The following is a 12,543-nucleotide window of genomic DNA, read 5'->3' on the forward strand; positions in this document are numbered from 1 at the left end:
TAATAGCTGTCTGAACTTCCCGCCCACTTGGCAATTTCTCCTCAGGATTGTGCATCATTTTAGTCGATTCAGCGTTACTGAAGACGGGAGAAAAGCTCTGTTAACATGATGGCTTGCTAACTTTCTGTTTCTAAGCTCAGTTGCTAATGGGACAAAAAGTTTACACGATTTATTCAGAGTCCTGTCTCAAAATTGTCTGAAAACCATTCCTCTTTTGTGTAGCAGTTTATAGTGTGCCAGAAAAGTGCTAAATAAAACAAGAGGGTGCAACACGGCACCCTCGATTGAGGACTCGCTGTTCCCTCAAAGGTCAGCCTTATCATGACCATTTACTATTGGTCACTGGTGTGCATTTGTATGTCAAATTTACCCAGAGTTAAATTTAATCTGGAGAATTTGGACCGTGAATCCACTGATTGCAGCAGTTAGGGATTAGCATTATCTTGATGTTTTATTTATATTGTGACATGAGACTAAATATTGTTTGAGACATCTGAATATTTAAAGTGTTGCCTTTTACTGGTTTAAAAGGCTACATTTTAGTAAAGTAATGGGATTTATTAGCCAGGCTGTTCTACCTGTTCTATTATTTGCCTTTACCCACTTCGTTATTATATTCAGTGTCGATTATCTATGAAATATGTCATTGTGTAAATCATTTTTTGAAATCTCCACTAGTCAACCCTCCATTATTGTCACACTACAGTGTTTGGTCAAAAATATTGTGACATTTTGATTTTTTTCCTTATCGCCCAGCCCTAACTATGCTGTGAATGCATTTCGCAGAAAAATTTCGCCGTCCTAAATTCCCATAACCATCAAGGAGTTACTTAATTCAAAACTTGTGGTTCCCCCAAACAAATTCAGAGGAATGCTAAAAATAAAAGAACCACAACATCTGTTGCAAAATGGCTGGTAATGGAAATGGTGACATCAAAAGGACAGTGAGCTATTACCCCTCATTGTTACCTAATCAGACATTTTGCGGAAGCTAACTTGCTCTGAGTCGGGCATTCATTCCATCATGAGAGCGACTGGCTGTGTGAAGAAAACCCAGAGCACTGAGTGACGCAGACAGCGGGGCTTACCTCTCATAAGAGGGCCCTCAACTTTTACCCTCAGTGACAGGCTGGAGTGGCTGTGGGAGGCTAGACTCTGTGCAGAGTAGCTGCAGGGGTTTCCTTAAAGACTTGAACACCATAATACTCTACTGTGGCAACACCTTCCACTTACAAAACTTTGTTTTAATGCATGTACAATATACATACTTAACACATGCTGAATACTTGATTCTGACTTCTCAGTTGCAGCATTCTGCGTGCTGTTATTTCTGAATAGCACACCGCTGCTATAAATAAGCGATTATTGCTATAGATGCCGTTCTGGTCATAAACGCTGAGCAGGAGCAATAAATTCAAATTCAAATTCATTATCCCTTACACACTACAACACAACACACAACTCGCAAAATCTAGAACACACTTTTCATTGTGTGGCGTTGTTTGATGACAGCAGATTGCAGCATTCACACCACATTTATTAAACCATTCTTACGTTGTTATTACCACAATGGAGTGGTTTTAAAATGAAAGCATTTGCTACAGCAAATATGTAGCAAATGATATCAGACCTGACAACTTGTAACACTCCTTTTCCATCTTTAGTCTGACATTGCGTTCACTCTGCTTCATTGGGAAGGGGGATTCAATTTTCCCTAACCAGTCACAAAAGACCAATATATCCGCCTGAATCTAATGTCATTTTAAGCCCACACAGATGTGTAACCATGCCAACATACTGGTCTTACAGGAATTTAAGAGTGAAGCAAAGCGACATTAAAACAAAGTTCAGAATAGCCTTGATAACAGTATCTATCTTGTCTATCGCACTTGCCATTGTAGCCACTACTCATTGGTTGAAACGCTTCGCTTGACAGTGCTTAACAATACCTCAATATCGGCGTGAGTCCCGCCCATGATACTGATTGGCTTACCGAGTCCCCCTGCTGTGCTAATTCATCAATTTTTTTAAACAAGCAATTGCTGCTTCATGTAACGTTGCCAAACCAATCAGTCAACATGAACTCAATGGAGTGGGTGGCTTTAAAGGTCTGAACCCAGGCCAGACCCAGGCCCTGGTTTTTTATATCTAACATTTTTTCTTTTAAATTCTTGCATGTCCCTTTGTATCATCCTGTGTCCCCTCTCTAAATTCATAGGTTTTGCAGGTCTGTGAACACGGCATAGGCAGACCTCTCCCTGAATTATTTTTTTTCCTCAGCAGCAGTTTGTGACTTGTGGGCTGGATAATTGATCTGTTGATCTGTTCAGAGCTGATCAGATCAAATCAATGGATAAGAGGAGCGGCTGCTGCAAACTTTTACACCTAGCAAAATGGACAAAAGTTTTACTTTCAACGTGCCTGACATTCTACTGCTCCATGTGTGCCCAGAGTACACCCCGCACTCTGTGGCTGAGGTGCAATAAATAACTGAATGGTATACATACTGCAACAGTGCTCCTGATGAAGAGTCCAGCTCCAAATATAAAAAAAAATCTATTTGTGTCAGGAGATATTTTTATTTGTGGCGGAGTGCCACAATGTGTGGAAACCCTGCATCATGATGAGTTAGAAATATAACTGCCACTTCAGGATACTCCATACTTGTGTAGAATATGTTGCACTTAGTATTCTGATTTTCCATCGCCTGCTGGTGGCAGTTCTTAGCCCTTTCCAACAACTCTTCCTTCTGAAACTCTAATTCCGTGTTATGACAGGATGGAAGAGGGCAGAGCAGGGAGAAAACCAAAATAGCATCATCTGATCTTTCTTTCATAAACTTTTCCACTCCTGCAGCAACACACTGGAACAGACTTTGGCAGAGGAAGAAACGCAAAATCAAGCTGTCAGATGAAGTATTTAGTCACAGTCTCTGCTGTTGAGCTTCTCCTCATAAAACTTGAGCCAAGAAAACGGGAGACAACATGAAGAGCTGGATGTAGAGTGAAGACTTGATATTGAGAATAAAGCCATTTGCTTCCTCAGTTTCGACTGCAAGACAACAGCATCATGTCTGGTATCACATATTTACACTACTATCGCCAACACTATAAATACATGTCCTGAATGCTCAATTATATTATTCAGTTAGGGAATTCACTACCAGCAGCAATGTGACTAAAGGCTAAATATAGATTCTATGCTGGCTCAAATACTTCCCAACCTCACACAAACTGTATAACACTCATTGAAGACAAAACACTGGGAGCAGTGTGTGCACAGCTTCCAGGTTTGAGGACACACTGAGTCAGGCAGGTATTTTTTCCTGCTCTGTGCTATCTTTAGTGGTGTAAATATGGCAGCTCAGTGGGCTCCGCGCTGTGATAGTCTGAGCTAATGAGCTGTCAATGGACAGGAGAGGGAGACACGCAGAGACATGATGAAAAATAAGTTGCAAGACCAAACCCAGGAGGGGGGCTATTCATAGCAATCTATGGCATCACCATATGGTCTTCTTGGCTTGGCTAACAAGAGGTGTATGTAATCAAAAACAGAGTGGTCGTAATCAAATGAAACCCACAGCCAGCGACTGGTGTTTACTGCAATGAGAGCTCAGGAGAATGCAGAAAGCCATCATTAGGATAATATGAGTCTACACATAGAGAACTGGAAAGCAGAGCAACACATCCTCAGCAATAAAGCTGTCTAGAGAGATGGCATCTGTCATCAGATTAATCATTTGGATTAATCTTTCCACTGGAAAGTCTCCTAAAGTCATGATATGATCTCTGTCAACAAGCCAGGTACCAACCGAGATCACAAACAGACAAGGACATTCAAATCACACCTACAGTTTGTTTTCTCTAGACCCAGCTATTGTGCAAAAGTTTACTTTGTGACTTTTTGGTGGGGATTATTTAGATTCAGACTGCAAAAATGCAAGCAAACCAAAGCCAGTAAACATAACTAACAAGGACCTCTAAGTGGTAGAGGTTTTGGGTGGTAGGAGATGTTAAATCAACATCTTTTCCAGTGCCTGAAACTAATGCCTGCCTTAAAGCAAACAACTTTTCCTGCAATTTCACTGTGGCAGACTGATTTCCAAGGTCAGAATAAAATCATGGAAGTTTTACTAGAGTTGTCGCGCGCCTGTGATTGTTTTTGGTGTAAGGTGGTCATAAAACTCAGTATTTGCTGTAACCCTAATAGTAAGTTTTTAGTCTTGTCTCAAAGAAATACTAAAGTTCAATGAAGTGAACATTGTCCACAATCATAAGGTGCATTCTCTCCAGCATCACACAGAAAACAGCAAACAAGGTAGACCATAAACATGGAGAGGACAGCGGGGAGACACAAGTATGTGAACAAGTCATGTTTCTCTTGGACCAGCGAGGACGATAAACTGGTGGAGATGCTGAGTAAACAAGATTCAGTGTTTAATTCAGTGTGTATCTGATTTACAAAGCACTTACTGTAGTGAGAAGTCTTAATTTCTGAAACACTTCATCCCTCATTCCTACGGTCTCCACCCACTAATATAGTCTAGCTAACCGATGGTGGCTGGTAGCGAGTTGAGGCAACAAAATCTAAAATGTTAGTAAGCAAATACAGTTTCTCCTAATGGATTATATTGGCTCCTTTTAAAAAGAATACTGTCTACATATTATACCTTTTATTTTGTGTTTCTGGAGTTATGTGTTTAAAGGAATTGTTAATATATCATATTTCGTAAAGGGAGTTTGGCGACCTGTTTTCCACCTGGAGCAGGATGGGAAGTGATCTCAAAGGGATAAGGTCTTGCATATAGTGAACCTGCAATATCCAAGTCTTTGCAAAATCTAGACAATGACTACAAACTCACATAGTCTTTAGATGTGAGAGGGTGTCAGAATTTAGCCTTCTCCTCAAAGTCTTCAATTGTATGTTACATGTAACATAGAGATGTATGACGGACATACCTGTGCAGGTGTGTCTGGAAAATGTCAGGTATATGTATTACAGGTGGTATCTTTCATTCAGCACTTGAGCGGCTTCTTAAAGGTTTCCCATGAATTTCAACATCCAAACTTTCCATTTTGGACTAGTTTCCTGTAGCTGGTTTGTGGATACAGCAGATTACTTTCACACGTCAAGAACTACACCTCTGTTTCTCTTTTCAAAACAAAACCTGCGCCTCAGCCGTCACAGCTCTGTTATTTGGTGACACCTAAGTCCAACCAGCAGGGTGTCCACCTGTTTAAACAAGCCAATGCCAAAAGAAAAACACTCCAGAGCGCTCCAAATATGTTTGGAAATGCCCTCATACTAGGGACAGGAGTTTCCAACCTCAATTAAGCTCAGCTGTGACAGTTAAGATAAGATAAAATAATCCTTTGTTGATCCCCAGAGGGTAAATTCAAGATATTCAAGATAATTCAATTAAGAAGTGACTCTGCTTCACCATCAGCTTTGACTGTTCTCCTGGTTACTGCGACTCCTTTGTAAGGTGGCATTTAGCAGAGTGTCCTGAATGAAGACATCTAATTTGTGAACTTGCATGCTCACTCTCTTGTCGCCAATTTTCCTGTGATGGCCGATAGTAGTCATGACAACTGACAAGTTGACAGTTGAGCAGAATGATTGGCTCCATTTATGGTGAACTGTGTGCTACAGGCTGACTTTAGATCAGGAATCCTGCAGAATGCGTGGGAATCCCGCAGTGCCTTCCCACTGTGTCTTCAGGATGGGAACGGATAATAAGCCCGGGGAGTAAATATCCCAAGGCTTGGGAGGACTTGTATAGCGTAGGAAAATTTATGTTTAAGCTTCACTGTGACATGCAGTTGTTTAGTGCTGCTTTAACTGTATTTTACCTTAGAAACACAAAGTAAGCCTGTGAAACTCAAAGAGCAAATAATGGTTTACTCTTTGTGAACGTTTTAAACATGGGAAAAATCAATGTTTGCTGTCATAATGAGATTCGCTGAGGATGGCTCTGAGAGCCAACAAAGGAAAATGACTTGAGCTGGAGGATTATTGTTTGTCTTTTGCATTAGATGTTGTTCAAACAACAACTCAAAACTGCGGCCAGAGAACATTCTAGTTGGCTAAATGATACAATGAGGTGGACCAGCCGAATAGCCGTTTCAAAGGGACAGTTCACCCAAAAATCAAAAATCCATATTTTTTTTCTTGCCCGTAGAACTATTTATTGCCGAGTGTTAGAGTTATCAGCCATCGGGATGTCTGCCTTCTCTCCAATATAATGGAACTATATGGAACTCGGCTTGTAGCGCTCAAAGCGCCGGAAAATACATTTGAAAAACTCAACAACAATGTCTCTTTACAGAAATCATGTCCCAGTTACACATGATAATCTACAGACCTTGTTGAGAGCAGTTTGGTGAAGGAACTATTTTCTTTCTACCAAAATATACCCTCTAACACCACTGAGCTCGCAAACAGCCTAGGGGGACGGCGCTAATATTTACATCTCGTATTATCATGAGAACCAGCCCATGTCCATGAGTAGATGCATGCTTCCCCCTGTTCAATGACACAGTTGGTGTGTGTAGTTCAGCAGAGAGAAATTAGTTCCTACATGAAATTGCTCACATCAAGGTCGGCGTTTTATCTTGAGTAACCCGGTCATGACTTCATTGCTGTTGAGTTTTCCAAACATATTTATTTGGCGCTTTGAGGCACCACAAGCCAAGCAACATCTAGTTCCCTTATACTAGAGAGAAGGCAAACATCTCTACAGCCGATATCTCCAACACTCTGCAACTCACACCAAAACTATCTAGATTAATCAATAGCACTCCAGGTAAAAGGAGAAATATGTTGACTTTAGGGTGAACTGTTCCTTTATCATCAAGCCATAAGTTTTAACTGCCATGCACATGAGTGTATCTCAAAATCAGAACAACAGATTAGAAATTATTTCCCATATAAAAAAGTACCAGTGTGAGGGAAAGACATAGATAATTTGTAAAACAAGTGTTTAAAAAAATCAAGACATTCAGGTGGAACAACAGCACCGCGTGATTTACTAGGTGAAGCAGCCAATAACAGGGAAAGTTGAGGGTCCTGTTCCCGTTGCGACAAGTACAGCGTCCATAAACAGCCAGGCTGTATAGCAGTTTATAAATCTAGCATCTAAGACACTTTATGTTTGTGGTATGATGTTTTAAGTGCTAAGTGCTTAAGCTACTGAGCTCTATTCTGCAGGAGCATGTCATCACTAATCTAATCACAAAGAATTATAATCCTTAAATATTGAATGCTTGAATTATATCTGCTCAAACTTAGGACAGGGACAAACAATCCCTTGGCAAGGCATTTGCTTCATTATTTTTTTATTACAAGAATGTTTTTAACATACATGGACACACAGTAAGCTTTTTTATGCTTTTTATGCTTGAGAATTTACAGTCTTCCTTTAAATCCAAAGCAAACATACGGACACATAAACTACATTTGCCACAACCCACTCTCCTGCATCCAGTGTGCTCTCTGAAAATGTGTGGCACTCACAAATTCTACCTGCGTCACTTTCACCACAATCTGCAAACCCGAGGGTCTACAACCTCCCAGAGGCATACCAGCATGTGATTACACAGCCAACATCAGCAGATCTTTAGCTTAGCGATTAATTCCTGCCGTTTTTCCATAGCCATGTTTTCCTTTTCCAATTAACATGCCCATATCTTCACCACCTTCAGTCAACAAGGAAAAAAATCTGTGTATATTTTACCTTACATGCTTTAATCAATAGTTGGAGAGTGGCACTCCTTGTTCAAACACACCACAACTGAATGCTGAAGCTGTAAAGAGTGTGTTTACATTTGTAATAGATGTAAACACAGAACCTTGCAGTCATGTAATTTGAGTTGCAAAAAGACAAGTTTCAAATAGCTCATTTTCCATCTCAAGATCACACTCAATGACACGATATGGATATATACATCCATCTTTAGAGGCCTGATGCATTTCATCTTGATGATCAGGGTCAAGCTATGCTGCCATGACACAGAATCTACTCATCTATAATGAACCTGAAAGTGAAAAAAACACTACAAACAGCCCACAAAGACTTCATTCAACTCATATGCATCATAAGGGATGTTGACCCACTGCAGATTACACACAGCCTCATATATGACCGGCACACAAACTCATACAAGGAAACATGTGCTAATGTGCATTATGGCTCACAATGTGGCTCTGTCTGTTAGAAGTCTGGTAGAGACAAAAAAAAAAGTCCACAAGACACCAAAAGCGTGCTGCTTGTGAAAGGCGGGCTATTAATAGGTTTACTCCAGCGAGGGAGACGGCCCTTCCCTCATGTTTGGGATCAGCTCTTCACAAGGGTGAAAGGAGGGAGGAAGAGGGGGGGACTCTCTATTGACACAACACTGAAAGTGACACAAAGTGTTTCAATTTGAAGCATTTAATTGTAACAGTCACACTTTCCACCACAATTTACAACCATTAGGTATGGCCCGAAACAGCTTGGAGTTCAAATATGTGAGAACAGTCTTTATGTGTCATTCAACAACCTGCACAGACACTCCTTAGGAGGCCCGACACACCTGTATTTTTACACAGAGCATGCTTTTACTTTCTTCAGCCAAGCAGAGTGGCTTTATCTAGAGTGGATATTTGAATGCTGCTTGTTCTCATAATGATGCAAATAGGATGTTGGTGAGTTTACAATCTGAATTGGTATCAGTGTTACTCATATTACTGCTGGGAAATGGGAAGAGTGCAGGGCTGTTTTGACAGGAATGAAAAAACAACTAGAAGGTGTGAAACGTCAAGGTTTCCGACACATTCATTTTTTTGTGGCGGCCCTCCACAATTAAAACATTTGCCGCCACAAATAGATTTTTGGAAATGGACCATACATAAAAAGCACAATTAGAAAATATATATTATTTATAGCACATTTGGGGCAGTAGAACTTCATGCGCATTAAATGTGAAACCTAACCACTCATTCTGCTTGGTCTAAAAGTTGGCTTTCACTTTCAAACGGCTGCTATCTTATCCATCAATGAGATCTAATCAGCTGTGAATGGATCAGACAGATCAATTATCCACCCCAAACTAAGCTTTTAAATGCATTTGTGATATAATTTAGTAATTTTATTTTCTTACTCTGTTGTACAAAAGGAATTAATTATGGCTTGTTCAGGACTCATAGCTTAAAATTTACCCTACCTACACACTGCTGCAGAGGAAAAAATTATGCATGGAGAGATCCGTTTGCACTGCTTTCACGGACCCAAAAAAACCCTCCAAATTTAGAGGACACTGGATGATACAAAGGGACACACAGGCATTTGAAAGATGTCAAAAAGGCCCCCCAACTGTTGCCAGCTACCACAACACACAGACTCTCATTACATGGGAAACACTAGCACTACATGTTGCAGAAACACTCTCCAATGATACAGTGCAAAAGTACTCCAGGTAATCATGACAAGCTAAGCAAAAACAAACATCTGTTAACTTCTATTGCACTTTCATACTCGCATATGGTTTGTGCTTCCTAAAAAAGTCATTAAACATGCATTTGTTTGCTTGTGCTTGCTGTGATGCACACAAGCAGATTCACTGCAAACTGCATCCCTGATTACCTCAAGTTACAGTTTGGATCATGGAAAAAAGGCATTTTGGTGATGACAATCCTGCAGCAGCAATAGGCTACACACTGTGATCAATACTCACATCTTCACACTGCCATTCATACAGAGCAGGCAGAGGACGTGAGAGAAAAAGTGGGTCACTGCATGTGTAGAATACATAACCCAAAACACATAGACCTAGCATGTGTCTTTATGGTTATGAGAGGCCCATGTGTTTATGCCTGAGAGTATAGGTGTTCAATTTACCGCACGCGACTTGACACACACGCGAGTCGTGACCAGCGGAGACGTTTTTCAGCGTAACACGAGTTGACAGTATAAGAAAAAACATAAGTACACACACAACATTGGGGCGAAGGGACAGCACTGACAGACAGCGGTTATCAATGGAGAAACTCACATCCTCGAACAGGGATCCAACGTTGGCTGTCACCAGCAGTATTCCTGTGCCTTGCGCTGCTGTCAGCTTCCCTGCCATAATTCTCTCGCGCAGGTGGGACTTGTACGGTGGACTTTGTAGGTAAGGAGCGGGAAAAAAACAAATAAACAGGAGCCGGCGAATGTGTCACGAAACTGGTTATAAGACTGGGAATCTGCTACTGAAGCCGGGGTTGAGGCGGCTCGGCTGGAGCATATTTTTCAGCAGTGGCCGTGCATCTACCAGGAGTTGCTTTGCAGTAGAAGGTCCGTTGGCGGCGGCGGTTAGCGTGCGGCTTCTCGTGCTACTTTTTCACGTTCAGAGCCATCGTAAAAGTTTCCCGTTTTAATCCACGGCGAGTGCCCGAGCGCTCTGGTTCATTTCAGCGACGAGTGTTTCCCCTAGCTTTTGTGCAGTGTAAAAGTCTACCTCCGAAAGCAGGACTCTCAGCCAGGACCATTGCCTTCACTGTTTAGAGAGGATAGGCTGGAGTCCTTCACTGCTCTGACGTCACCGTGCCAATGGAAACACGGGGCTGTCTTAAAGGGCCAGTGCACCGTAAACACAGCGGCTCTGTGCCTAACAACACGGCGTCCATTATCGGACACAAGTGGGGTGCCCCGTTCCCAGTCATATGATAGGTGGTATATGTTTAACACATAAAAAAATTACTACTACTACTCCTACTACTAGAACTAATAATAATAATAATAATAATAATAATAATAATAATAATAATAATAATAGTAATAATAATAATAATAATAATAACATTATTTATATAGTACCTTCATAAACAGAGTTTACAAAGAGCTTTGATAAACAAGGCAAAGTACAGATGCAAATAACACAGAGAAAAAACAATTACAGGACAAAAATAACAGCAACAACAACCCATACCAATAAGAGTAAATGCTGTTCGAAGAATATTGGCCATAAACACAGAAATAATAGTACTGATAAAAGAAATAAACACGAGGCAGTATAAAAGAATCAATTAAAAGATAAAAAAAAAAAAAAATACACACTAAAATAGATTAATTAAAACAGACAAATTAAAATAGATAATAGTAATAATAAAATTGATAATAGTCATCTTAGAAGACTTTGCCAAGGAACCACAAGTCTTTCAGCCGAACCATTTTGGAATTCCAAATATGAAAACATGAAATTGTTGTTCTTTTGGAATTTTAATAACAAATATTGTGCCACCAACAAAAGTTTTCTTTAAAATAATACATTTAATTCATCCTGTTTACCGAGCAATCACTAAATTCAGAGATGTGGATAAACATAGTTTCTTTTGTAGTAACAACATTAAAAGTATCAGTCATTTATTTTATGAATACCTTTTACCTTTTCAGATGGAAATAGAACATTTCTTTAAAACACTGACTGTTCAAGGGTTCAATTAGAGAAAGGACATATAATATTTTTGTATAATAAAAACTGACTTGATAGTCAGAAGAAAAATTTTTAGATTTTTGTTTAATTGGAAATATTACATTCATAAATGTAAATGGACTCAAAAGAAACCCAAAATACAAGAATTCAAAATAGAAATAGAACATAACATCCAAACATTACACAGACTGAAAAAAAGCAAAGCTGAGAAAACACTGGACATTTCTAAGTCTATTATGTTACTAGTTGTATGTAGTTTGTCCTGCATGGTTTTGTCTTTGTTTTGTCTTTTTGTTTTTTTATGTTTTGTTTGCAGTGTCCTATTTTCATCTGTTACATAACTGAATTTGTAAATATGCTTTAGCTATGTTTGGAATAACTGGGGAAAACAAACAAATGTTGTCTGTAACCATAGTCCTTAACAAGTCATAATGTGCTCTTCACCAAATGTTATGCAATTTGAAAAGAGTACTAAAATAAATGTACAAATATCCTGAATGCTTTTATCAGCTTTACCTTTTATAGTGTAACAGCTGCACTAATCATTAGCAGCGGCTGAGCACCACTGCTAATTACAAATAGTGGATGAAGGGAAGTAAATTGATAAGCACACTTTTTACTTTTTAATCTTTTAGCTTGAGAGACAAGTATTGTAAAAAGGCTCAAGTCCAAATGAGGTCACAAGTCAAGTTGGTGTTTCAGTCCAATTGAAGTTGCTAATTTTTAAAATTTTGTCATTTAAGTCAAAAGTTATCAAATTTGTGACTTGAGTCTGCCTCGAGTCCATGTTACATGACTCGAGTCCACACATCTGACCATAACTGCGATTTTGGATTGTTTTGCACATAGGTGTAAATATCAGGGGGATTATGTAGGAGACATGTCCCCCTAAAAACATGAAAGTAGCAGATGACTTTTATATTGGCAAAATTAAAGACCTTTGCACCACATATTAACACAAAAAAAGGCATAATTATGCAGAAAATTACATGTTTGATGCATTAATTGTTGTAGTTCTCTGCCTGAACATATTGCATTGTTAAACTCTTTTTTATCTTTCTATGACGAGCATCAAGGTTCAGAGACATCA

General features: G+C 39.6%; 1 protein-coding gene across 2 annotated transcripts in view; it reads right to left on the reverse strand.

Moving 5' to 3' along the window:
* The window catches only part of inpp5a (inositol polyphosphate-5-phosphatase A), a 186,406-nt gene extending 175,863 nt beyond the window's left edge, over positions 1 to 10,543 (reverse strand). Inside the window, exon 1 of one of the 2 annotated variants that reach the window (XM_042502000.2) lies at positions 10,032 to 10,543. In XM_042502000.2, the coding sequence (XP_042357934.1) occupies positions 10,032 to 10,109 (78 nt within the window). In that variant the 5' untranslated portion in view covers positions 10,110 to 10,543. The remainder of the gene's footprint in view (positions 1 to 10,031) is intronic. The other variant, XM_042502001.2, reaches the window with a different exon arrangement.
* Positions 10,544 to 12,543: the final 2,000 nt, after the last annotated feature.

Source organism: Plectropomus leopardus, chromosome 13, assembly GCF_026936395.1.
Source record: "Plectropomus leopardus strain MGB_pleo_1.0 chromosome 13, ASM2693639v1, whole genome shotgun sequence".
In the NCBI taxonomy this organism is placed as follows: Eukaryota; Metazoa; Chordata; class Actinopteri; order Perciformes; family Serranidae; genus Plectropomus; species Plectropomus leopardus.